Source organism: Aquila chrysaetos, chromosome 11 (genome assembly GCF_900496995.4).
Source record: "Aquila chrysaetos chrysaetos chromosome 11, bAquChr1.4, whole genome shotgun sequence".
In the NCBI taxonomy this organism is placed as follows: Eukaryota; Metazoa; Chordata; class Aves; order Accipitriformes; family Accipitridae; genus Aquila; species Aquila chrysaetos.
The window spans coordinates 11783843-11811135 of NC_044014.1; the positions used below are offsets into that span (position 1 = coordinate 11783843).

Below are 27293 nucleotides of genomic sequence, written 5' to 3' on the forward strand. Positions count from 1 at the left end.
TTCCTTAGAGATACTAGAAGGAGTAAGAGATCCCAACAGAGGAACTATTAAAATAATTTTATCAAAATGCACTGTTTCGTTTAAGCAAGCTGCTTCCACGAGGCTGTTAGGAGGAAGCCTCTGGGATCAGAAACGCAAAGAGAAAAGGAGAGGCAGATGAAACTGCAGACGTGCGGTTACAAGACTGGCTTGGGAAGCGGGGGATCGGCTGTAAGCTCCTCCTCCCCTCGCTTCGGGGCCACGAGACGAGCTGCAACCGCAGCCCAGACCTCGCGTTTCTCACGCCAGCGCTGTAATCTCACCGTCTTTCACAGCGAGATGCGGAACAAAACCAGACCTCGAAACCCCAGTAATCGCCGTGAAACAGATGTACGACGCCCTGAGCAAAACTGTGGCCCTTTGTTCTCTCGGGGCGCCTCCGCGGCGATGGGGTGGCAGGAGCCGGCGGCCGGATCAGTGGCCGGGAGGCCTCTTCAAGGGTCCGAACCGTGCCCCGGCGGCACCGTCAAACCACTCACCTTCACATCGAAGACCTTCTTGTCGCACAGGGCGCAGACGTGGGGGAAGTGGAGGGGGGCCGCGCCGCGGAGGTCGCCCAGCTGGTGCGGCGGCAGGGAGCGGGCGGGCAGGTCGGGCGCGCCGCCGCTCCGCTCCTCCTTCTGCCTCATGCGAGGGCTGCCGAAGCTCTGCTTGCTGTGGTTGAGGCGGCCGAAGGCGGGGGGGGCGGCCGCGCTGAACTTTGTGTCAGGTGTCGGCTCTTCGGGGTCGTAGAGCTCGTTTCTTATTTCATACTGCTGCTGACTCGCCGACGGCCACAGGCTGTCGCCGGGCGCGAGGTCAGGCTTGTTTTGGCCGGGGAAACTAGGGATGTTTTCCCACTGGTTGCTCGTACCGCTGCCGTGCAAGACGGGGCCGGGATCTCCTTTCGGATGGGAGCCCGCGTGCGGGTCGCTGGGGAAGGCCCGTGCCGCCCCGTGCTGTGCCGCCGCGGCCCCGTAGGCCTCCTTGGGAAAGGCTGCCGCCGCCTCGTGCTGCAGCTGGCCGGGAGCCCCAAAGCGACCCTCGTAGCACGGCCCCGCCGCCGAGGAGGCTGCGTGGGCCCCGCCGGCGAGGAAGCCGTGCTGGCTGGGCTGGTCCCCCTCCGAGGCGTAGGCCTGAGGGGCGGCAGCGGCGGCGTTTTGCTTGCCGTACTCATAAAAGCCCCCCGCAGCAGCCGCAGCGGCGGAGGCGGAGGCGCCCGCCTTGCTGAGGCCCACCACCACGGGCTGTTGGCCGGAGGTCGGAGCCATGACGCCTCCGAAAGGGTTCACGACGATGGCGTTGGGGGTCTGGGCCTGCACGGGCCCCAGGCCGCTCCCCGGCGCGGCTAAGGCCGGGCTCTGGGCGGGAAAGGCGATGCCGCCAGAGGGGAACCTCGCGCCGGCGATGCCGGGCCCCTGCGGCGGCCCCGCGGCGTGGCCCTGCGGGGCGTTCATCACGGTGGGGTGCCTCAGCTGGTTGAAGAGCGGCTGGGACATGGCCACTTTGGAGAGCACCTGGTTGAGGACGGTGGCGGCGGCCGGGTTGTTGGTGACGGCGGTCTGAGCCAACTTCAGCCTGTGGAGCGTGAGCTGCGCCTGGAGCTGCGCCAGCTGCAGGCTCGCCGGCGAGGGGAGCAGGGGGCTCGCGGCGCCGACGGAGAACGGATTCTTCTCCAGGAGCTTGGCAGCGCTGCAAAGGATCAGGATCTGGGTTAGCCGAAGTCGCCCGACGTCTACCCGCGCTCACCTCCGGCTAAAGGCTGGCATGGGGATACGCAGCCGCTTCTGGAGATTTAGCCTCTCTAAACCCAGGGAAAGCAAGGTGGCGACCCACAACGTAGCCGTAACCTGTCGTCTTCCCTTCAACATCTGCTGCCGCATCCCTTTCAATCAAAAAGTTACTAGGGAGACAACTGTGCCAAAGATGTCTCTTTAAAACCCCCACTGCAGCCCTGTGGATCAGGCCTTCAGCTCATTTTAAGTACCCCTAGGACTCACACTTCTAATGCAGACCAGGAACAGTGGCAACATGAGCCCCAAATCTACGTTTTTTCTCTCTTTTCTGCGTTTTATGCAACCTCCTACCTCCCTGCTGAGACATCCCAGCTCCTGACTGATTTTGTGACGCTGACATTACTCCCTTTTCCCATAGAGCAGGGGGATATGAAGAAAAGGACATCAAATGGGACCGTAAAGCCAGCCCTGTAGGTACTTCACACCTAGCACATCTGGCTGCATAAAGTAAGACGAAATACCGAACACGTATTTATTTTAACTGTTTACAGTTCTCATTTAATTAATCTGCACTGCAGCCTGTTCTGTTACAAAGTATGTAGTTTCCCTGTTGTGCAGATGCAAATATAGAGGAGGAAAAAAAGCAAATATTTGCCAGAAGCTGGAACAACTACGAACAAACTGTCCTGAAGAGTTTTCCCAGTTCAGCTGGAATGTAGCACAAAATTTTCGCAGTGCCAGCTGGTAAAAATCAAGGTCCTTATACTTTCTAGAAATTAGAGTTGCATTGAGTGTTCTCCTTCAGGTCTCGTACATGGGATGAATAAATGATGACTAAATTGTCTGCTTGAATTCCAGAGCTGGGAAAATAGGAGATGGTATTTTCAGGCATATGGTGGTTCCTGGCTTTGGGAAGCACCTTTGGGACATCTCACCAGTTCACAGTACCACTGACAACCCTTCCTCCCTCTGCCCCATCAAACTCGGCGAACATAAAACAGGAAAAAGTAAGTAAAAATGGGTAAAGTCTAGCAAAGTTAAGTGCAAGAGAAATGCTATAATGGAAAATATTAGGCAGCGCTAGCTTCCAAGGCGGCTGCACCACCCTGCTTTTACTGCCCCGCTGCACCCTTCCAAGATGCCTTCTGCATCATCTGTAGCAGAGCCAGCCTGGTCCACATGTACACACACCGTCCCGTGGCCGTGCTCCCTCCGTATGTCGTACTGCCTATGCTGGGATACCATCAGCCATTTTCATGCCCCTACCAGAAAAATGTTAGCTGTCACTTTTTGCACCACCAGGAGCCTCTGCTCACGGACGGCACAGTTACTCAGCGCATTACAAATGGCTGTTCATTCTGAAAATGAGAGCAGAGAGCACTGGAATAACAGGGATGTGGTCCAAAGCTCAATTAATTTATATTGTAAAAATGTATTGAGTTTCAATTTAGGCCTTTCAAAAGCAGCAGGAGCTATGCATCAACCGCCACGCAACCCTCACTGTTAATAATTGGCCAATTTGCTAAACTGCATGGATGAAGTTGTAGTTAATGATAAATGTCTTGTCAGCATGCTACATTTGAAAACCACAAATTAGGAAAACATCTGCTTAAATCCAAAGTATGACTAAGAGAAAATGAATGGGTTTCATATTTAAGGTTTAACTTCCACCAGCAACTGCAAGGCACATCTGTCTCCCAAAATACAAAACGCCGTTTGGATAAGTGCATCATTATGTAATGACGAGACTCCCTGCCAGCACAAGCTGACACCAGTGCGCTTCAGAGCTGAGGTGCCTTTTGTTTTCCCGTGTGGTTTCCATCACTTACTCTCTGACTTGCACTTACAGCGCAGTTTGCTGTACACTTGATTACAGATGCAAGTCAGGGTGCAAGAACAGTCAAAACAACATGAAGGCTCTCAGAAACCCCAGCCCATGAGATCCTGAGGACCCATAAAAGCTACCAAGGAGCCCCTCGCGAGCAGAGGATCCCACACTGGCATGCACGCTGTTGTCACCACCGAGGGATGTGGCATGACCCTGTGCCCGGGCTGTTATTGTGCCACCAGCATCTGGAGCGTCCTGGCTTATGATGTGCTGCGTGGGAGTTGCCAGAGTCCTGACAGTTGTTTCATTTTATAGCTAGTTATACCTTTTGTATGCTAAGTAAGCTGTAAAACTCTTTTTAAAAGCTTTATAGAGCATGCACGTAAGAACTGCCTGGTGGTCTTAAAAGAAAAAGATAAGCCAGCAGCCAGCATATGATGTTTTCAGGCTCAGGAGCCGCAGATGACTCCTGTTCCCAGCAATCTAATTCCACAGTGCTGCAAGCCTACACAGCAGCCTGCATATCCCAACAGCTGCAGCCACTTCCCAACTCTGGCGGCTACCTGCTGGACGTGGGCACGGGCTCCCTCTCTCCACTGAAACCATCTCGACACTGCCGCAAGCCCTGAAGCTCCTTCAGCCTCCTCATATTTTGACCAAGTTTGGAGCACTGTCTGTAAGAAACCCCCCAGCACATAAGCAGTGCCCTGCCAGCGCACCCCCGGCCAGCCATGCCCGGGGCGCTTGCTGCTGCCCAGCTCTGCAGTCGTTTCTGGGCTCTGCAGCTGGGCGTGGGGAAGGCAAGGGCAGGAGTGCCCTGTACAGCTGCATGGTGGGCTGCCTCCGGCCAGCTCAGGCCAACAGCTTTCGGGCCCTGCTGCGGAGATGGGCAGCACCCTGCTCCCTACACCTGCCAGCTTCAGCCCCGCATTGCAAGCCAGCAGCGGGGAGGGCTGGGGAGCTGCAGGGAGCCTTACCTGCAGAAAAACGAATGCCGTAAGGAGAAGCTGCAGCCTCCGAGCCGCTCGCAGAGGGACAGAATTAGTGAGGAGGGTCGCTCCCATGCACCAATAGGTTTGGGAATGGCCACAGCTTCAAAATCCAGCTGTCTGTTATGAATTTCCAGATTTCAGGGTGTTTCAGGTTGCACGCTTTATCCTCCCACAGCAGAAATAGAATATTTTATCATCTAATCAAGGCAAAGAAGGAAGGGCATGTTCATGGGTCAGTGGGAAAAGCAGATACGCAGATGGGAGGTTGGGAAAAGAGCTGTGTATAAAGCATGTTTTAGAGCGACACCCAAATTTGAGGATTTCTCTTCTGTCATGAAATACAGGACGTAAGAGACACACAGGACCAAGGTGCACAGCTTTGAAAATTTCTTTCCCTCTTTCTGTTCTACAATCATAATATTTATGTATTTGATAACATCATTTTGTAAATAAAATCCCCGCTACAGATTTACTAAACTACTGGAAACTGCAAACACGAAGTGAAGATAGCACTCAGCTAAGGCATTTTGTGGGGGCCGTTCACCACTCATACACACACATCTCCCACCCCAGCTTGTCCTCAGGTTACCAAAACGCAGCCCCCACATACTTGTGGGGGGTCTCTGCCGCAAGATGATTCGAAGCAGCTGAATGAAGCTCTCATTCTCCATTGAGCGCCCCGGGAATTAGCCTGTGTCAGCCAAAGTTAGCTCTATCCTGTGCAAAACATTCCCGATTATAAAGTCAGCGATGTAAAAAGTAAACACAAGTTGTCCTCTCCGTTTATGTATTTAACATTACTTGTATAGCTGTGCTACACCAGCGGTCTCTTTGCACAGCTAGAAAAGCCAGAAATGGTCTGTCTTTACCAAAATAAGGACAGGCAGGAGCGCTGCCATACAATTTCCACAAAGCAAGCCATAAACCAGGCAAGTTTTTGCACAGCTCTGAAAGACAGGAGTTGAAGATAGGCATCAACTATTGCAATACTCACAATGAGATTGCAAACACTAGCAAGGCTACATTGCCATAAATCAGTTCAGCCCATCTGCTACCCCTGTAATCCTTATTATGCTTTTAGCATCCAAGAACAGCAAGCAACACACAGTGTCGGAGGTAAAGTATCTAGATGGCTGGATTATTTGAGTAATCCTGTCTACAAGAGTGATGAAAAGGCTGAACACAAAACACGTCTATTAGAACAGACCAACAACCTGGAGCTTGATTTTTCAAATGACAAAATTAAGGATTTTAAAGTGCTGCCCAGAACCTTCCAAAAACTAAGAAATAAACAAAAGAATCTGAACTAATAAAGTTATGATCTTAGCTGCAACTATTTATTTAGGAAGTACTTCTAGTCACAAATATTTGAAATGTTGCATAGGGTGGGAATCTGAATACTTAAAAAAAAAAAAAAGACTAATTCATAGCAGTGCAGAATTTGTTTTCTTGCATTCTCCATGAATCTTGCACGTCTTCTAAGATTTTTGCATTCCCTCCCCATAACATATTTGCCTTCACATATAATTACATCTACCTGTCAAAATCTTTGAAAGATAAATTCTTAATATTTTTTGTTCCAAAATGTGCACCTTTTTCCAAGCTGTCAGTATTACTGTGTTGATTTCAGAATTAAAATGGCCAAGGATATTAAGATACCCAAGTATCCTGGACATATGACTACTCTGCATTAGCACAGTATTAGATCTGAGACCATATTTGCAACAGCATGCTGTTTTTCATCCATTAACGCTGTTTCTGAATCAATTTTTCTAACAGCAAAGTTTAAATCTTTAATTCAGGACTCTTGAATACATCAGAGAGAACCATTTCCTAATTAGCCAAGCACAAAATCAATTATATTCTGTTATGCAGAAGTGCGAACATCCCTTCCCTGTAATGTATCATTTATTCGAAACACATGGGGCTGCATTCTCTAACAACTGCTGCTGTACTAAAAGAGCAAATAAAAATAAACTTTAAAATAAACAAATTAATTGTTATATAGATGAAGTTGACAAGATACTAGGGATAAACTTCGTCTTCAAATAACAACACACCACTTGACAGTACTTCAGTGAGATTATATGTTTGTATGTGAGGACAGAATTCGGCCTCTTGAACTCAAGGGAACTGCAAAGGCATATTTCAAACACTGGTAGAAGTAAAGACAAAGTCCAGCAATCTCAACAACATAAAGAAATTATTATAATAATTATTATAATGATATTTTATGTTATGCTGTTTTGCTGATACCATCAAGAATACAGGGTTTACGTTCATTTTCACTTGTTGAATAAACTCAGCACTTATGTCAATAAAGACTAGAGCATTGGTTAAAAAATGGACACAGGAACTTTTTCCTATACTCTAGACTGCATCTGGCTGATACTAAATGACTGTTTATTTTCTTTGCAGCTCCACAAGAACTATTTTCTTTGGGTTTTAGTAAAATGACCTTCTCAGTCAGAAAAGCTTGGAAAGTCTGCTGAAAAGAGAAAAACCCTCCACCTTTATAATTTAAGCTCTGGAGTCATCTGCCACTGCACTTTTTTTTTTGCTGAGTTCTGGTTAGAAATTATAAAAAAAAAGAGATCATGTTTCACAGTAAGTTCAGCTAATGATGGGGAGCACTAAAAACCTTAAGCTACTCTAATACACTTATAAGCTGCAAGTAAAACCCTTCTTATCCCAAATAACAATTTCTAAAGCCTGCCATTATACTATTGAGGGAGTAAAATAAAACGTCAGCCAATGTATACATGTGCTTTGCCAATGAATTTTGCATATGTTTGGCAATGGTAAACTCTATTATCTGGACAATCATCCAACCTAACAGTTAGCTGGAAGCTGAAATGTAAAATGTTATCACTGAGCTGCTAAACTTGAGGTTTACAAAGCTGACAGGAGTTAAGTGCCTGCCTCCTACCGAGAGTCCTTTTTGCTCATTTGAAACTTTCAGCCAAAATGTTCTCTGCCTTTGTTTATATGCAGAGAAGTCAGGCAATTTCCACTGGGAAAGGGATAAGATAAAGGGCAAACACAGCGGCTATATCTTGGACTGGTTGTGATCACAGAAATAAAATTGGAAGTGATCTTAGGAGGATAGTTAGACCAGCTCCTGAGGTGGGATCAAGCTGAACTCAACCACTCTTGACGTATTTATTTAATCTGCTCTTGGGAACCTTCTTTGGTGGAGATTTCACGACCTCCAGGGACAATTAATTGCTCAACTCCCCTTAGTCTTACAAAGCTCCTCTTAAAGCCTATGGTGGCTCTCTGCTTACAGCATAAACCGGTCTTCCCGTGCACACCGAGAAGGGCTTCTCTTACCTTCCTGCAGCTGCTATCAAATCTTCTCCACAACCATCCCAGCTCCCTTCTCTGCACATCTTGGGTGTTGCATTTGTCCTTAATGCCCAGTATGATTGCTTTTCTTCATAACAGCACAGCCCCATGGTCCCCCGTTACATCCAGCCCCTTTCCTGAAAAGCTATTGCCCAGAGACCTTGGTTGGGAGGGATCTCTGGAGCTCAGCTGGTCTGACTGCCCACACAGCAAAGGCTAGCTCAGTCCATTCTCCTTCTGACTGTCCAATGGACCTCTCATATCACCATTTCATATTGTCCTCCTCAATACTGCATTCAGGTTATGTCAGATCCGGTTTGTCAGGATTACTCTGGATTCCTGTGCTGCCTCCAGATCACTTGTAAATCCTCTCCTCTTGGCACTAGCTGCAGATTTAACGGATGCTGTGTTCACCCAAGTCATCAATGAAAGTGTCAAATAGACTAAAGACTGTTCCCCAGAAGGGAACCATTATGCACCTTCCCATTTTCTGTCCAAACACCAGTAATTCAAGGACATCTCATCCACCTTGCAGCTCTGCTTTGCATGCTGAAGAGATCATGCTCTTTCCTCCCTGACAGTCACTTCTGCTAAAACAAAGCAACTGTCCTATTTGCCGTTTCAAGAATAAAAGGGTGGATTATCTCTGGTGAGACTCGTTTCTTATTAACAACTCTTGCTCTATAGTTCTGGGAGAGTTGTTTTGGATTGTTGTTTAAAATCAACTATATGTTCTGATTTCTTTACAGCAACCTCTGCTTCTATTTGATTTAGCTGCTTTCAAATGCTGAATCCAGTGCCATAGACAACAGTCCGCACTTACAGTGAGAGAACAACAAAACCAGGTACTAGTGAAGTCTGCACTGCCCATCACGATTCCTCCCTCTGTTTTTCAGTATACATTTTACCCTGGAAATATGTTTCTTATACTGCATGGAACGCCAGATTGTATATTGGGCTTATTTCTGCTTTCCCTCATGTAACGCATCTCGCCATAAATATTTAATTAGACAAAATTCAACTCCTTTCAAGTAAGGGCGTAGTCTACCAAATGTACCACCTAAACCAAAGGTTATAGGTAATGATTTTCAGAAGTTGGGAAAGTTACCATTTTGTTTTGTTACATTTAGATGTTGTTTGGTTGTGATGATGTGCCACAGTGTGTGATTCACATTCTCTGTGAATTAGCATGCACACATACGTTGTAAATTTCAATAGGCAGTCATACAAATTCCTTTAGCTATACTGCAACCATCTATCTGCAACTGCCTCCCAAGGAAATGTAATTATTTACTGAAGTTAAAGAAATGTACTTAAAAACCTCTATTTTAAATGTATGCTAAAAACTGTCACAAATAGCTATAGCCCCAGATCAGTGCCCTCCGTAACATGTTGCAAAGATCTAAATTAGCAAAGAAATCGCGTCAGTTTTATGGAGCTTTCGGGGCATGCTGCGACAGTCTGGCAGTGCCACGCTGCCCGCGCCTGCCTCCCCAGCACCCTTCCTGCAACAGCGCTTATCATCTAGGCTTCAAATACCCTTTATGGTGCAAAATCCCCAGGCCAGATTATCCCTGCCAACCTGCTTGTCTGGAGGCCGAGGGGCCCAAGGAGGCCTTTTGGGAGGGGAAAAGCAGGAGAAAAGGTGGTATGGACAGTAATGCGAATCCATAGGGTGAGCACAGAGACCGGGACAGGCATTAGCATTGGCAGAGCCAGGTAACCCCCGCGGGAACGGGGCGAACGGCTCCAGCAAATGCACCCCTGCTTCGGGGACCCTGTCTGCTGCTCTGCTGCATGGCTCGGTGCTCGCAGTGCTGCTCCCAGCCTCCCTCCCCTCAAAAATAAAAGAAATCTGGGGAGAAATGATTTGGAAAGCTTATTATAACTCAAGGGAAAAAAGAAAAGGCAGCCTTTTAAAAAAAAAAAAAAGTCAGAAACCCTTCAAAGGCTTTTTACATGAGCACATACACAAACGCCCAACTGAAAAATAATCCTTGGTTTATAGTACTTACTAGAAAAGATATTACAGTAATATCTCACTGCACCTTCTGCTAATGTGTTGTCTGCATGGTATTGTTAACCACTACAAAAATAATAAGTTTGAGTGTATCAATATCTCGCACTGCCCGGAGGCACAGCCTTTTTCATTTGTGTCTTGAAAGTAGGCAGCGTAATGTGGTAGGCAGATAATTCCTCATTTGAATAAACCATTTCTATTTCACAGTAATATAAGACGATATAAAAGCCCTTTTACAAAGGTAATATCTTCAGTTTGTAGACAGGAAAATGACACAGAACTGTGGAAAGGGTAAAGTGCTAAGAAGGATTTTTATTTCTAAGTAGCTTCATTTGTGCTCAAAGAAAGGATTGGCATTTGTGGAAAAAACCAAAAATATTAAACTCACCTTTTTTATCATTTTATTTTTAAATATTAGTCTCGATATATTTGAAAAGGTTAATGAAAAAGGGTATTAGTAAATAAGTCTCTAGGGGAACAGTAGTCAGCTTTCATAATGGTAATGGCACAGGCTACAGAAATCACGCGCAAACCCGAGCTTTTCTGTTTGTACCCTGGGTCAGCTGAAAAAGTGACAGCTTGAGACTAAAAGTCACCCAGGAGCATCACAACCATTTCACAATTAATCTAGTATCACCACCTCTTCTAAAAGCTGTTTAAATGCTATTTGTTACTAACCACCACAGCACAAGAGTGCACGAGGAGAAACGCTGGAATAGCTCCTATCTAAAGTGACCAACATGATTTACTTTCTCTTTACCACTAGTATTTAAAAGTAGGCAATTTAAAGTAATAAATTAAAAAAAAAAAAAGAAAACAAAGCTTCACTTGTTTTTTAATTAGATTTCTGATTCGAAAACCAGAACCTCTGCAGTTTTCCTAAGATATATATTACATAACTATATACTCAGGCCTATTTTTCAGTTTTCCTTTTATGTATAATTTAAAAGCACATAAATGTTATAAATTCCTATTGTTTACATACCCACACGCATTACTGGTGTACATAAATTATACATGAATCTTATGAAGGCCAGACCTAATTCAGCTGTTACTGAAGCATGCTGCAAAGCCTTTCCTGATTTCACTGTAGCAAGAGCAATGCTCCTGTATCCCTTTTCGGTTATATTTAATTTAAACATAAAACATCAAAGAAGATTGCTCTCTTTTCATGATCTCTTTGAAATCAGCCTGTAATACTAGATCATAATATTCATACTGTTACATGGAAGTAATACACAGTGTATTTTAGCCTAGAAGCTTTCATTATGCATTTTGCAATGATTGTTGCTCACTTTTTTCTTTAACGCATCCCAATTTCTATGCTAAAGAAATTTTAATGTGAATCTTGAAAGATATAGAGGAGGTTTTATTTATTTTTCTTATGTTAAAGGGCAACAGTTGGTATGAATCAGACCTGAGCGTGTTCCTTCTGGCAGAAAACAGCCTGTGCCAGAACTGCTGGAACTCTTTGGCTTTGAGAAGTTTAATTTATTGTCTTGAATAATAAACTGCCATTCAATCAACCTTGTGAAACACAATGTAAAACAGGCCAGTGCTTAAATCTTGAACAAGGACCAGAAGAGTTTTCCACAAAGGAAACAAAATTGGGAGAGGCATTTTATATTAAATAACGTCAATTATTTTGTTCTCCCTTTTTGTCTGCCTTCAGTATTAATTAGGAGTATCTGACAGTTAATATGCTCCAAGCTCTGCACGGTAAAATTGATTAGTATACTAAGACGGAAAATAAGAATCAGTTTTTGATGAAAAATATCAGGTTTCAGAGCACTGCATGTGGCAGCTGTGAGGAAGGAAAAAGTGTGAAGATATTAACCCGTCCACAACACTCAGCTGGGCATTTGCCCAGTCCTGCTGACAAAACTGTCAAAGCAGATGGCCGGCCGCTACATTTTGGTCAAGCAGTGCATTATTTCCTCTTAATTTCTGCTTGCTGGTTTTGTCCATTTTTACTATAATGCACATGCCCTGCTTAGTAACTGTAGTCTATATGTCTAAGTAGCTCATACAACCAAGGAAAACTAGGTTTTAATTCATTCCGCTGGCCTGCATAGTAGATGTTACACCTTGTGTTACTGATGTATCTTTTAATCGCAAAACACTCTGGAACTCAGATTCAGTTTTCTGTGTGAAAAGACGTTTAAGAAAGTTGTGACCGCTATTGATTTTTTTTAAAAAATATATAATTATTTTCTTTAAAATTATCTTATTTCTTTCCCAGGCTTTACTTCTGAAAATAAAAAGCTGTCTTGAAGTATAAAGTATCAGTTATTAAAACAAACAAACAAACAAACAAACAAAAAGACAAACAAACAAACAAAAATTGTTGCTCTGATTCTTTTTTTTATTCCAAGGAAGTCTATTCGTAGTCTAATGACAGCATTTCCAAATTCAACCATCTTTGAAATATTTTGGAATTTTGACTTCTTCCACGTTTTGCAAATAATTCTTTGCCCACTGGTTGTAAACAACATTAATATAATTCTGCTTTGTGTCTACTCACACAGACTATGAGGCTTATTACAGGGTGGTTAACCATGGCAAATCAATAGGATACAATTTGGTGTGGAATGTCTTTTAAAGTATAAAAGCCCCGGTATTACAAAAAGCTAAGCACTATAAGAAGCTACTGCACAAACCAGATCGTATCGTTAATTTGAAATCCCAGTTAGCTGTTACCACCAGAGCCGCACATGCCTGCCTTTTCCCCTCGCTACGGCAAGAGCCGTACTTCAGAATTAAGTTTTAAAGATCGCTACGACAGTCCGCTGGGCAGATTAGCGTCCCTCCTTGCCGGAGACGGGGGAGACGGGCGTTTTGGCGCGGCGGTGGGAGGACGCGGGTGACACGACGTGATCTTACCTTCTTGCAACATGTAGGGCTGCCGGGAGCAGCGAGCTGGTGCGGAGGAACCGCGGCCAGGAGCCGATGTCAGCGTTGCGCACGTGCCTCCCGGTAACATCCCGCTGACATTCTACCTGCTCTCTGCGCCCCAACTATTTACGAGCTTCCTTCCAGAAAGTCACAACTTTAGGAATGAAAAAAAAACACCCCACCCCACCCCAAATGGAGGACTGGAAGGCGGATCACGTGGCTGCCAGGAGCCGGTCTTGTTGCATTACACGCAGCAAGTGTGGATGGCAAGCAATATCGGTTGATGTTTATGCCATATGTTCTCGGTCTCTTCATGTATCAGCACCAAAATCCTGTTTCTGCACAGTGTTAACGCCACAGGATCCTACCGGGGAGAGGGTCACAGTCTAATTAGGCAAACTGTGGAAAGAACACGGCACGCTAATGAAGACTGAGGGGGACTGACTTTTACAAAGTTAGCCCTTGCTCTGGAAGGCAACGAGTATTAACCCAGCTAAAGTTTTAACAATTTCTTAAAACGCGCCCTCCAATAGATTGTGTTTTAGCCACTGAGCAATTTGTCCGTTTTCAGACTGGCTGCCTCCTACGGACAGTTGAGGTTTTGAGGAAAGACACTGTTGTTATTTGGGCTAATATTATTGCTTAAGTCAGCTATCTGCCTGCTCAGAAACAGTCAACAGAAAGGAAATTCATCATCCAGCACTAATCCACTGCCCCAAATGCATACGAGCGCTGACCTGCGCCACAGGCTCTGCTGGGACTCTAAAGCAAGGGTAAGAGGCAATGCACAACTTCCACATCCTTAATGCAGCATTTGACGAGTTACCTCAGCAGGTCTCTTCTCATTGCTGATCCATCCTTGTTAAACCAAAGCTTTTCAAGAACAAATTTTGCACCTTCCTAAACCAAAATATTTTATGCTTTACATATGGGTGGCAAAATTATTGATCTTTTCCATATTTCACATTATTCAAAAATTTAAACATAGACGTAAAAAATGCTATTTTCCTGTCCCTATTTCTAACATACCACAGTATATACATCGATTAAGAAATAAGTGAGCTGTTCTCCCATATCCAAAGAACAAAATAAGCCAAATAGTCCTATTTTTGCCTGGGGTACATTAGCTCCTTCAGCCCATCAGACCAGTCTTCTTACAGCTGTTTAGCTGGCCACTCTACTAACCTCCTGGGACACAGCAAGAGCTTGTTAAACTTTCTTTTTGCAATTAACAGCATTGGTCTGGAAAGCTTTCGCAGTAGCAGTGGCATTCTATATGTGACATGATCCTTCTATGGAAGATGCTGTCTCCAAAATTACTTTGCAGTGAGGCAAAGCACAAACTAAATCAGCCTGTGAATACGCTCCTCTTACCTTTAAAAAAAAAAATAAATTAAAATTCTGCAGTACTTCACACTCGCTCAAAGTGGAGCCCGGAGGGGTCTCCATCCATGTTTTCTAATTTCTTTCTTGCCTTCCTTCTTCCCTCCCATGCCACGTCAGAGAGCTCTCCCCACCTCTCCAAAGGAGAAAACTACCGTTCAAGTTTCTGGCTTTTCTCCAAATAAAAAAGCCCTATCTTTAAGAGATGGCGAAGACTGTGACTGAAGGGGGAAAGGCGCCTAACAGGTGGTCCAAGGGTGTTCCTTGACACATGCAACTCCCATCAGGAAACAGCAGAAAATTCAGGGGAAGGAGAAGGAATGAGTAAAACCTATGGGGCTTTTCTGCAGCCTGCCGCATCTCCTCCCCGACACAGACACCCTCATGCTCTCCTCTGCATCTGCATTACATTAAACGGGACGAAGAAACGCAAACCAACTTTCACTTGAATCTGAACTCTCCATTTCACGTCACCCTCAGGACAACCACGTGAAACACATATGGCGAGTTCAGCCTGGGAACCGCGTTGGGACCTTTCCGGCCAGGAGCAGAGCTAATCCTCACCCCTGCCCGCATATGGCTTGTGGCTGAACGCTGCAGGTTCCTCCCCGCCTGCAGCTGCCAGCCCAGTCGGCGGCACGGGCAGGGCTGGCCAACGGGACTCTGTCAGCAGAGGGACTTGCATTTTTTCCACCCAGTCGGAGCAGGCCAATGACGAAGGAAAGCGAGGCGAGTAACACGGGCCATTTGATTCCAGAAAACACTACCTAGCACACAAGGCTGCACGCTCGCTGATCTCTCTGGAGAGGGAAAAGATTCACTCTCTCAGCTCTACAGTTTTCCCTAACCTGCATTTTCATCTGTCATCGGATACTCGTGTTTCGCTTTACACCCTGGGAAAGAACTTGCCCCAAAACAACAGCGTTCCAGGCAATCCGGCAAGTCTCATCCCCGTGGCATGTCCTAGCCTCATCTATCTGCTGAGCTGGGGAAAAAAAGAAAAAAAAAAAGAAAGAGACCAGCAGCTAGTCCTTTCCCCGCACCGCCCCTCCCTGAGGAAAGACCTGCAATTCAGAATAAATCAGTTAACGTTCACTATAATGCGCCTTCCCAGTCTTTTTTGCTACCTTAATTAAAAGTCATCAAAAATAAATGTTACTTTTGAAAGTGAATCCACTTCAGAGAGAGACGGTGAAGCCTCTCAACTGGTTAAATTTCAGCTGGGAGCCTCTTCATTGTTTTCAGATAGGAACGATGTGCTAGTCTCAATACCCACTTTGTAGGCACATGCAAGGTCTCCCAACCGCCTGACGCCCTCTGCTAAGGTAATACGATGCTTCCAGGGGCTGGTGAGACTAGAAAGGCTCACTGGCAGTCTTTGAGTATTAGTCGGGGTAAGGAAAAAAAAAAAAAAATTCAGACCACTTGTATCACAAAAAAAAAAAAAAAAAAAGATGAAGTAATGCAGCTGAGAACAAATTTTAACTGAGCAGTTGGCACACATGGAGAGAAACCACTGAGTCAAAGGCAATAATATATCTGATGAGGAGCTGTAAGTCCTGTGGTGCAGCTTTTCAGGAAATTTTGCTCTCTAACATTTTGGGATTGTTTAGGCATGACTTTCTCATTCAGAGGTCAACCTGTTCATATAAATTGCCTAGCATAATCTCTGGACTCTGATATCTCCTAATGCTTTTAAAAATCTCTTTTTATTACAGCAAGCACAAAAAATTTCAGATTCTGCCCCTATGTCCGGAGCTTCTGGATCGTAGTGTTACCGTTAACAAAAAACATCAGTACGTCATTTGGAAAACATCCTGAAAAGTCAGATGCATCAATACAAGCCAAGCAGGGATGTGACGGATCAATTTGAATATTTAAACAGCAGAATTTAAAACAAAAATGCACAGAGATCTCCAGATATGGGAGCATCCCCACTCAGAAGATTATTGAATAAATGACACATCCTGATGTCTGGATGGAACATGAGCCTGAAAATCTCCTGGCATAAACCACCATCTACAGGGTGGGGGTTGGAGGAAGCTTATCTCCATATTCCACAAAAATGAGCTTTATAGCCATGCTTTCTATAATACCCTATGAAATGAGACACTGGCAGACAGACAGAATTGTGGTTGGATCTGCTGTAAGAATTTCTGTATTTCTATAACAATCAAGTAAGTTCTTTTAAAGGAGTTTGCTACATCCAACTCAACTTTTGTAATGATATATGCAGCAAAACAGAGCAGTGTTTTCTTCCCTCAAAAAAGAAGAGATAAAGAAGCTGTCTTCACAGTTCATGCAGAAAACTTCACATGTATTTTTTCTGCTTTTAGTCACAGCCAGTCACTCCTCCTGAGCTCTCATCCTGCTCTGTATAGTAATATTCAAACAAATGATTAAAAAAAATCCAGCTACAATTCCTTTTGCAGCCAGCATTACAGCCTGATTTGGCCAGGACAGCAAACCAGCTTCCTTACCGAGACTGGAATCAGACAACTTCATCTACAACTTATGACAGACAGGAAAACTGAACGTGTGTCTTACATGTCTATATCTCAACTAATAAATTAAAGACCAGAAATACTCCACAGAACTGCGATTCCAAAATTTTCGGGTGCCGGGACGTTGACATTTTTGGAGGACTACTAGCAAACCCATTCAAAGTTCATAAATACTTTTTAACACAACATCAAGAAACAGTGACAAACCTTATCATAGTCTTCTAGGATTATGGGTGCAGCTGCTGTTAAGATATTAAAACAAGCCCATATCAGCATTTCTAACTTTATTTTTTAGTTGCTCAAGTGTCTGTAGAGAATAAGGCTTCAGAGATTGGCAGCATCAAATCTAACTGCCAATATAAACTATACAGACTACGGTGTAGTGCTGCTGCCAGGGTCAGGGTCACTCCTGCTCCCTGGCATCAGACCTGCTGGCGTGAGCTGTAAAACATGGTTTGGGGAGGGTCAAAGCACCCTCTGAGTGTCACTGAATGAGACAACTGTATTACACCTAAGGTCAGACGTCAGACTCGACTGTTTAATGGTGCTTTCTAGTCAAGAAAACCTCTACCGAGCTGAGATGACAAGCAAGCGTGAACCTCCAAATGCCCAGAAGGAAGCGTGCAGGATTTGCTCGTGTGTCCACCATCCACGCTTGTTCTGTAGCTGGTTCAACCACTGCACTAATCAAATACTTTAACACAAGTATTTTAGCTCCGTAGAAAATACGATTTAGCAGAGAAAATAGATAGATTTTTAACAGGACCAGTAAATCCCCAGTCACCCATGTGTGCAATGTAGGCTGAAGACCTTTCACTGCAGAGAAACGCTGGCCTTCCGCACTACTGCTGGCTGGTTCCCATCTACAGGCAGAGGAGGGTTACCTGCTTTAAGGATGTTTTTCCTACTTTTCTGTCATTCCTACTGGGTTTTGTATTGTAGTCCACAGTGAATAGAGTGGTTCCTTATCACACAAGGAAACAATCTGGTGGATGGGACAGCAGCTGAAGATAGTATAAGCGTTAAGCACAATTAGAGAGAGAGCTCGAGCAGTTTCCATAGGTGCCTTGTTTTTTAATTACCTAATTGGATTGCCTAAAATCCTCCAGCACAACAGATGAATCTTGAAGTCTCTCTCTCAACAGATTTAGTAAGCCTTCAGTTGGGTCTTCTGGCTGTGATCTGGCCTGTGGTCTCTTGTGTCAGTAATACTTTCAGATGCTTTTGCCTCGTCATTTGTCTACTGAAGGCAAAGCCTCCATTCATCACTGGAGTTTGAAAGAGCATAACACACACAGCAAGCTCTGCTGCCCACTCCAGCCTTAGCATATGGATAACTTAGAGAGCTACCTAGATGTCATTGATGAAAACTCAGTAACAAAGCATTTCGTTGGGCTTTGTCCCATTTGGCCATACCTCTGGAAAAGAAGGACATGGTCAGCTAGGCTTTCACCAATACAGGATGGTGTTTACTGCAAGACTTATTGTCCTGCTCAGCTACTTTCACCTAATACAACACAGAGATTTTGTAAAAATCAAAAGTATTGCAGAGCTGCCATTAATTTGCAGCACAGGAAAGATTCATTTATTTTCTCCTCTAGGAATGAGTGCGGCTCAATACACGGGGCTACCACAGCCCAGCTCTTCTGTATCAGGAGCGTGCTGAGGTATGCACAAAAGCTCTTTCCCTGTCTTGTATGTCGGTCTTGGGGGGTGTGATGGAGACAGCCAGTCCCAAGTGCCAACTGCCACGCTACATGTGAGCGTCAAACTCTGCTGCCCCTTCGCACGCCTGGCTGGATTAGCCGATGTCAACAAGATAGTTACACCCTTCCCTATAAGGGCACACGCGGGGTGTCCGTCTTCATACGCGCCACGAGGGAGGGACTGGGGGGACGGGACAGACAAAGCACACGCTCGAGGCCTTGGGAAGCAACGCCAATCAATTTCTGACTCTTGAAACAGGATCGGAGTCCTTGGGAACCGAGCCAGCACCTTCCCCTGGGGCAGTCAGACACGCTGAGCAGATTTGGTCCTGAATAGAAGTCTCCTGATAGCAAGGCGTAAGAGAGCCCAGCGCTTCAGTGCTGCCAGCCTTTTTGGTTCCTCACCTCTCATTCTCTGCAGGGTTTGCACAGCTGGCACGATGAGTACAGTGGCACTTGAGCGTCCGAAAGTGATGCTGAGGAGGAAAGGCTCAACGATCTGCCCAGTTTGGAGCACCTCCGGGTTCTGTATGTGGTGCATTTATCACCAGCACCTCGAAGGCAGGAGACAGTAGGGAACAAAGCCAGCTTGTATCGGGCGCTTCCCCTGTCCATCGCATGCTATGTTTGCTCTGAAGAAGGCTGCTGACCAGGAGCATGAGCGAGGGCATGCCAACAGCCCTCTTGGCCTCCTGATCTCCAAGGAGGGAAGGACGACAAGCAACACCGGGTGTATAAACAGATCATGCAGTGGAGAGGATAGAAGTGTTCAAAATTAAGCTAAAGGCAGGCTCAAAGCTGCCCTAAGGTGGTAAGTCTGGGGGCTGAGCAGGAACTGAAAATGTCAACAAGAACACAAGCAGGGTAGTTATTTAGAATATATGTTCTTCCATCTGATACATACACCTTAAGAAAAGAAAGATACTGAAGTATTTTCACATAAAGCAGCTGAATGTAAATCTGAAATGCTGCACGAAAATCACAGGAATAAACCTGAGATTTAAATATCACTCCTAATATATAGGATGTGCCATATTAGTAACACCTCTATTCTGCTTCTCCCCAGGAAAACATGCTGATACGGGCTGGGAAATCTGAGGAGCAGCTCATGTGATGCAGACTTCTGACATTCCCCCAGACATGACTAAGCTTAAACAAGTGGCATTATCTGGTGCATTTGAAAGCAAGATGTGAACAACACGATCGTGGGGCTTTTTTGGTACCACACAAAATGTTCCCGTTCAGATGGGGTTTGTGAAGTGAAGGATATTACAAGCAAGTTAAAATTTGCCTGCGGCTTTCACAGTCTTGCCAGCCTGAACTCAGAAGAGAGTGCTGGGAGTTAACAACATGAACGTAAAGAACAGCAGTTCTGTGGAAATGCCTATAATTGAGCTGACACCATATACCACGACAAAAATAACTACGATTCCTATTACAGAAAACACAACCTTATCTAGAATTAGAGGCTAAAGTGGGCACTCTTAGTCAGTTTTGCAAATTTTACATCATTACAAATACATTGATATTTAAAGTCTGCTGCTTCCAAATGTAGAATTAAATAGTGGGTCATCACAGATACTATTTTTCAGTCGTGAAGCTGAACACGTAAGTGAGCTTTGTATTAACTGAGAAGCGAATAAAAGGAAAATGAAAATAAATGTATGACGTGAAGCCCAGATGCTGTTACCCTGATGTGTGTGCACAGCTCAGGAACACCATGCTCAAACAGCATCTAAGTCCCTGTGCAAGCACACCCCAAAGGCTCACAGTGCACCACCCAGAGCTCCTGCATGGCAGTTGCTCTTATCCTTAGCATGTGATTAATTTTGCTCTACATTCACAGGGACTTAAAAAAAAAAAAAAATTCTTGAGATTACAAAATTAAGACTTCTGCTTTTGAAGAAATTAGAGCAAAAAGGTCACCACCCTGGTTAAAAACAGAAGGCCAGGTCTGAGCTCTGCCTGTCAGAATAATTCCTTTAACAACAACAAAGCAATGACACCAGCTGACTTGTTATTGCCAAGTCCTTCAAAAAAACTCACCTGTCTTGGCAATTGCAGAGGTAGTAACTACCTTCCTAAATCTGATATAATCAGAAAGTTCATTATTTTCTTATTGGTGGGGTTTTTGTTTGGGCTTTGGGGTTTTTTTGGCATTTCACTGCATTTAGATCATAAAATCAGAGGGAGCCCTCTTGCTCTCTGGTTGAACTTATGCACAGAAAAGAACTTCAGGTTCAAAAGCCTTACCTGCAACTACAAACCTGTTGTAAAGCATTCTATCTTTTCATTAGGTATAATTGTTTTTTAGAAGATTTTCAACACACATATGGTGTGGCATTAAACACAGCCTCTTCAAATACAAACCAATGCATTTTTTCCATCTAAAGAAACTTGTCATTTCTAATCTTTCCTACTTAGACTTTTGCATTTAGCTCAGCAACTAACTGAGATGCTCGCTGGCTGATACTGCCACCCAATGGCTTTTCAGTCATTAACAGCTTAAAAAAAAAAAAAAAAAAAAAAAAAAAAGAGCAGATGTAATGAGGAACCCAGTTCTGCTTCTGCTATGGGAACAGAAACTGCCTGCGTAGGACACTTCCACTACAGAGATCTTATAAAAAATGACTATATAAAATACACGTTAAAAGTACTCATTTGAGGGGGGTGGAAATGGAGCACGTTCTCAGAACTTCAGCTGCATGTTCTTACTATCATCTCCAGCAATAAACACAGGTGAGCGACTGAAGTCGCGTGGACTCCCCCACCCAGTGCTCAGCCAGGCACTTCTGAAGATGTTCCCCACTGAAGGAGAAAGGATAAACAGCCGCTTCGTCCTTCCCCTTGCACCCCAGTCCCTGATCGGTAACAGGAGCTGCCTCCAGGCAATTTTTTTTCCCAGACGTTTAAGAACCAGCCCAGATTTTCAGAGGGAGAAACTCAGCGCTCCGTTTACACAGCAAGAAAATACTTATTCCCAGGTGCTGTGACAGGCGCTGCGTATCGGACAGGGGAAGCTGTGTGGATAGTACCCCCAAAAACTCTGCAGGCAGCTGTAAGCCTGGCTACACTGTGGCCCTACGTGACATAAAGCCAGTGCTGACTGGCCCGCGAGAGTTTTTAATTCAGGGCAGGGAGAAGAATCCAAGTTATCTTGTAATCTCTGAATATGTATCTATGTAGAGAAAGCAAAAGGGCCTTCAAGAAGAGAAGCAAAAGGAATTAAAAGGCCAAGACTGAGGAGAAATAGAACATTCTGGCTCCATTCCTGCAGTCAAGTCCACAAAAGATTTCTCTGTCCACGGGCGGAGGGGACCCCACGGTGGAGAAAGCACTATAAGGCTTCCTGCGAGGAAGGAGCCGGGGGTTCATCATCGCCAACCTGGCGCACGCCTCGAGTTTGCCTTTGCGTAACAGGGGGGTTTCCCTTCTTGATTCCCTCTCCGGTCCCAAGCGGTCCTAAAAATGCCTCCCCACCTTAGGTCGTGACAGCCTGACCGCGTTTGTCAGCACAGTTTCCCTCGCAACCAGGGAGGGTCCTACGGCTGCGCTGCAGCCCTCACCAGGACAAATCTCGGACAAACACCAGCCTCGAACTGCTCCTGACTCACCGCCAAACACCAACGCCCATCAGCAACACGGCACAAAACCCAGTGAGTTATGGTGAAACCTGTAGGCGGCAAGACGCCAACAGGGAAAACAAGTGATTATGTTTTTCTCCGGAAGGCCACGAAGGGCTACGTAATGCAGAATCATATTCCTGCTGCATTATACATGCTACAAGGTCCCAACGATTTTACTTTAATGTAATAATTTAATTCACAAAGTACTGCCTAGCAACCAGTTCTTTTTGTCATTTTGTTGTTAACAAACAAACCTGATCCTGCTTTATTTTCCCACTCTACATACAGTTATGAAGAAAAACATTTTCATGTGCATTTGCTGTGTCAGAAGCAATAGTAAAATAATTCCCTTCAATATAGCAGGAAATTATTTTCTACATGCAAATTATAACTAGTAAAAAAATTTTCCTTTTGGAAAAAAAAACAGTTGTAAGTACTTTATTCTGTACTCACAGCAGTTTAAGACACCCACAAGGGAAACACTGAGATAACAGAGGGGCTACAACTGGTCTTCCTGCCGTGTGTGTGTGCAAGGCATCCTTCTCCCCAAACTGGTACTCGGTGAGTAAAGGTGGAACAACCACTAGATGGGGATGTCTGGCTTCAGAATGTAACAAACCCAAGAGGAGCCTCAGTCACCCTCTGCGATGCAGCTTTGTCAGAGTATTAAGAAGGAAAGAGGGGAAAGACATAGAGCCTACGCGCTTGCCTTCTGCTTGTCTTTCTCTGGATTGAGTGAAAGACCAATGAATTGATTCATATTGTGCAAGGGATAGATAAACAGTACGAGAAAAAACAGGTAGAAAACAGTATCAGGACAACGTGCGTGTTCCCAAACCGACCTGAAAATAGTTTCAGCAAATATCCAGACAAGACCAAACTGCTGGTGCATCTCCCCTGGCCTCCTGGCAGGTTCTCACACTTGTGACCATCTCTCTTCCCTGACCAGGTATCTTCTGTGGCTTCACCTGCTCTTGGTCCTCCTCTTGTCTGCTTGTCCTCTCTTCCACCCTGCTAGCCTTATGGGTCCTCTCCTCTCCCCTCCAGCATCTGCCAGTCAAATTTTGCTGCTTCTCTATCCATGCCTTTTTCCTTTCAGGTTACAGCTAGAACTTCAACATGCATCCCCTGTCTCAATTAATGGGACACCCACCCCTTCATAACATTTGCATGGCCCCCACCCCTTCAACACATGACAGAGCTCCTGCACACGTTCCCCCTCTTCAAATGGTTCTGTAGGTCCCAGGGCATGAAGGCTATGTTCTTAGTCCTCACCTTCGAACCCTTCACAGCACTGGCAATGCTCTTTTCCGTCCCAGTTTACCAGCTTTGGGGCTCACCTGTCCCTTTTCCTCCTCAGGAGTGCAATGCCCTCTGCCTCATTTCCCTCCATCTTCACATCCCCTCTTCTAATATATCCCTCCTCCCCAGTGCCTAAAAGCAAGTGGCCAAATAATCACAGAGAAGTAGAGCAGTGGGGAACCACTCAGAGATACTTAAAATATTTCATACACCATTTAAAAATTCGAGTATATGTCAAGAGATGGATGCACACCGAAGTCAGACTCCTTCTGTGTGCTCACCTTCACATATTGTTGGTCTTAGCTTGTAATTGCAAGAGAATCAGATTACACCTTCCCGTAGATGCAGAAAATCATATGCAAGAATGATACATACCTGAACATAATTACTTTCTTTGAAAGAGCACGTGAGAAGTTCACAACAGCTTTTCGTACACTTAAGAAGAAACCCACAGAAGACACCTGGGGAACCCTATTAGAAATACAGACAGATTTGGGGGTATTTCAAATAAACTGGATCTTCCTTTTGTTCCAGCTAAAAACTTTTTACTCACATAAAAACTTTCTAACCAATACTTGTACGCACTAAAAAAGACATCAAATCTTTTAAACTTTTCATTGATTGTTTCTCCTTGTGCCAAGGTAAAAGATTACAAACAAAACACCACTGTTTATTGCTTTGAAAGTAGCTGGGCATCTCCTTTTAAAACACCATTGTTTAAGTGTGAAAAATGGTAAAAAGTAAGAAAAATGGTTATTAAAAAAAGTTTCCCTCAATTATTGTGCAAAATCTCGGATTTATTTCTAAAAACACATTTCAGAGATGACACATGTTTGGTCAAGTTTTCAAATTCTGTAAAACAAACAAAAAAAGAAATAGCTAATGACCAATATGTTTTGTCATGGCTTTCAACTTACTGGAAAGCAAAGGCAAATACAGAAAGCACTGCAGGCTGTATTCTTGATCTACCATTCATCTCGGCCAAAGATAAAATACTTATTGATCTCAGCAGTACAGACTCAGCCTCCACTGGGAATTTGCTGTAACATATTTGAGATCTGAGAAGAAGCTGTTAATGTTCACATGGGAGCCTCAGTGCATTTACAATACAAGACTTAGTCCAAAATTTGCACATCAACATGTCACACCACAGTGATAGCAAAAAATTTTTCAATACAATTAAAAATATATTTACATAAAGAAAGACCTCATTTTAATCCACTTCTCAAACACATATTCAAAAGAAACTGCAAGACAAGTACACTGTATAAACTGATCAAGACCCAGCTGGGATGCCTTAAATTGCTCCCCCAGCTTGTTTTTAACTACAGGCACTGGCTGCAATTCTAAAACTTCCATACATTTGCATGGTAAACGTTCAGACAGGCTCAGTACAGACTCTCACACACTACATCTGACTGTACAGGGGCATTTCGCCATTTGCAAGGCACAGTGTTGCCCCACGCTCTTGTCCTGCTCAGTGCTCCATGCAGTCAATTACACTGTGGAATTCCCTGCCATCAGGCATGAAGAAAATAATTCAGCGCATTATGCTTGAGCATACCAGTATCTGGGTGGGCACTCTGATTTATTAAAAGAATGACTATATGTGAGCATCAGAAAAGACTTTAACTACAGCTCCATGAAAGATCCTGTGCAGAGATCTCTTGAGGAGCTGTGGACAATACTCCCAAAAGGAAACCCGAGACCATCCTTGGAATTACAACATCATCCACTACAGCAAGGAAGCATAAAACAGCTCATTAGCAGCCCTATCGAGTGACAGACCTAAAGCCAGCTCCAAAGTTGCCCACACCTGTCTGCCTATCGCGCCTGCCAAAAAGCCAAATTCCACTGGGGAAAGAATCCTTGTCCCTCTTCTACATCTGGATCTTGCAACCCCAATATGCTCCGGGGAACGACAGGTTTTAGAGCAGCAGGGTGCACAGCTAAGGAGAAAAGATGAGCTGATGCTGTAAGATCCCTCCCCCCAAATGAATGAATTCCACACTACTGTGTTTCCAATGTGAAAACCCAAAATGCCAATAAAAAAATCCGTCAATTTTAAGTAGCATTATTTTAAGTAGCACAATTCTAAGTAGTCCAGCAAAAATTATACAGTGGTATTTCTAGCACATCTTGTTCACTTATAACCTGAAAATGCATGAGCCCTACTATTATCTTAGCAACTCATTTACAGGAGGCACCCTGAGATGTTCCTTTGACAGACTAGCAGCGAGCTGTATTAATAACATAATAGTTACAGTTTCACACTGAACTCCAATACTGCAGCAACAGCCTTAAGTGTGACAAAGCTGAGCAGAACTCTTAAAAGCAAGCCAGAAAATCTATCTTTCCACACCATCCGTCGTGACAATCTGAAGTGGGATTTTTTTTAACATGCTTTATATACAGGGCTCAGGAGTGATCTGTCAAGAAATTAGATAATGAATTAGGAGAAATTAAACTAACAACTGACATGCACACACAAGTATCCATCAGAGTTTCAGTGGCTGACTTTTCCTGAACTACAAAGAGCACACCCACATCATACGACACTGTACAGAAGATGGAAACAGCCTCAGTTAGAAACCAGACATTTTTATCCTTGTGGAAATCTTCTCTAATTGTAGCAAGCTGCCAGATAAATGATGATAAATAGACGATTACACAACATGGTAGAAAGGTAAGAGGAGAGAGATGCAATTTTTTTTCAACAATTCAATAAGAAATTTCACCTCTCTGTAATGGTGTCTTGGAAGTGTGAAAAAGGACTCCTCTCTAATGCCAGCACTGTTTGTTTTCCTTCCTGATATAATTAGCATTACTACCATCAGAATTTACTGCACCTTTACAGTAAAAGCCATAAAACTAGAAGCAATTGAGCTATAGTAGTACATAGTTGCAATAAGACCAGCACCACAGATCCTATACAGCAGCAGAATATTAAATAGCAGAAAATCAAAACTCCTCACTCTGCCAAAACACTGCAAGGCACTGCACCAAGTCATTTGCAAGCCTACATTTAAAAATTTTGCAGAAGAAATTACAATCTTGCAAGAGGCAAATGGTAGAAGAACCCTTCCTGATTCTTCCCTAAATGATTCTCGCCCTTCCACTGCAAGAATATAAACCTATGGCGGTTTTTTTCCTATGAATTAAACTAGGTTTTAAGTTTTGATCCCAAGTAATGTTGCACCTAAATAGGTGAAGACCTGTGAAATGAAGACTGGGGGCTTCTGTGCTTGGGACAGAAAAGGATTTCTCAACAGCCTGAGTTCCTTGATCATTTCACTGCCATTTCTAGGCTTAATTAATTCTTAGAAGAAATGCATGGTTTTGAAGTAAAGAAAAGATGCACTAATACTGGAGGACCATTTCATCTCTCTCTTAGATGACAAAGACCTGTCTAGCCAAAGTCTGAAGCACAATAAAGATCCCCAAAAAAAGTATGAATGGCAGCACCCGCATCCAAACACCCGCTCGCTTCTCTCCGCTGGCCAGCCACTGCAGCGAGCTGCTATGGATTCAGCAGTTGGCACAGGCACTGTAACCAGCTACTGCATCTTCCAAATTTTGCAACAAGCCTGCACTGACAGGAGGCAGGGCAGAGCCTGACACAGGTTTAAGGATGGAGGCAGCTGGCCTGGGAGCAGCACAGGAATTCAGTAATCCGACGGGCTGTGTTCCTGGCCGGCGTGAAGGGACCTGGAGCCCCAGTTGGAGGATGCAAGGGCTCAGAAGCCCGTTCAGTTACGTACTAAGCAGAGATTTATGTTGCAGTAACCAGTCACGTATCATGGCAAAAGGTGTGTGAGAGAAGTTCAAGAGGCTCCTCCTTACACGTAGGAGGGCAGTAACTAACTTCTAGGCTTCTGCTCCCTGCCACGGCACTGAGACACTTGTTAACTATTTCCCTCTCAGTGTTTTGCCTT

At 44.4% G+C, this 27293-nt stretch overlaps 1 protein-coding gene across 3 annotated transcripts in view; it reads right to left on the reverse strand.

The window, feature by feature from the left end:
- Positions 1-27293, reverse strand: part of RBM20 (RNA binding motif protein 20) — a 108943-nt gene that overhangs the window by 27295 nt on the left and 54355 nt on the right. For all 3 annotated transcript variants that reach the window (XM_030030466.1, XM_030030464.1, XM_030030465.1), the window contains exon 2: positions 519-1710. In XM_030030466.1, the coding sequence (XP_029886326.1) occupies positions 519-1710 (1192 nt within the window). The remainder of the gene's footprint in view (positions 1-518; positions 1711-27293) is intronic.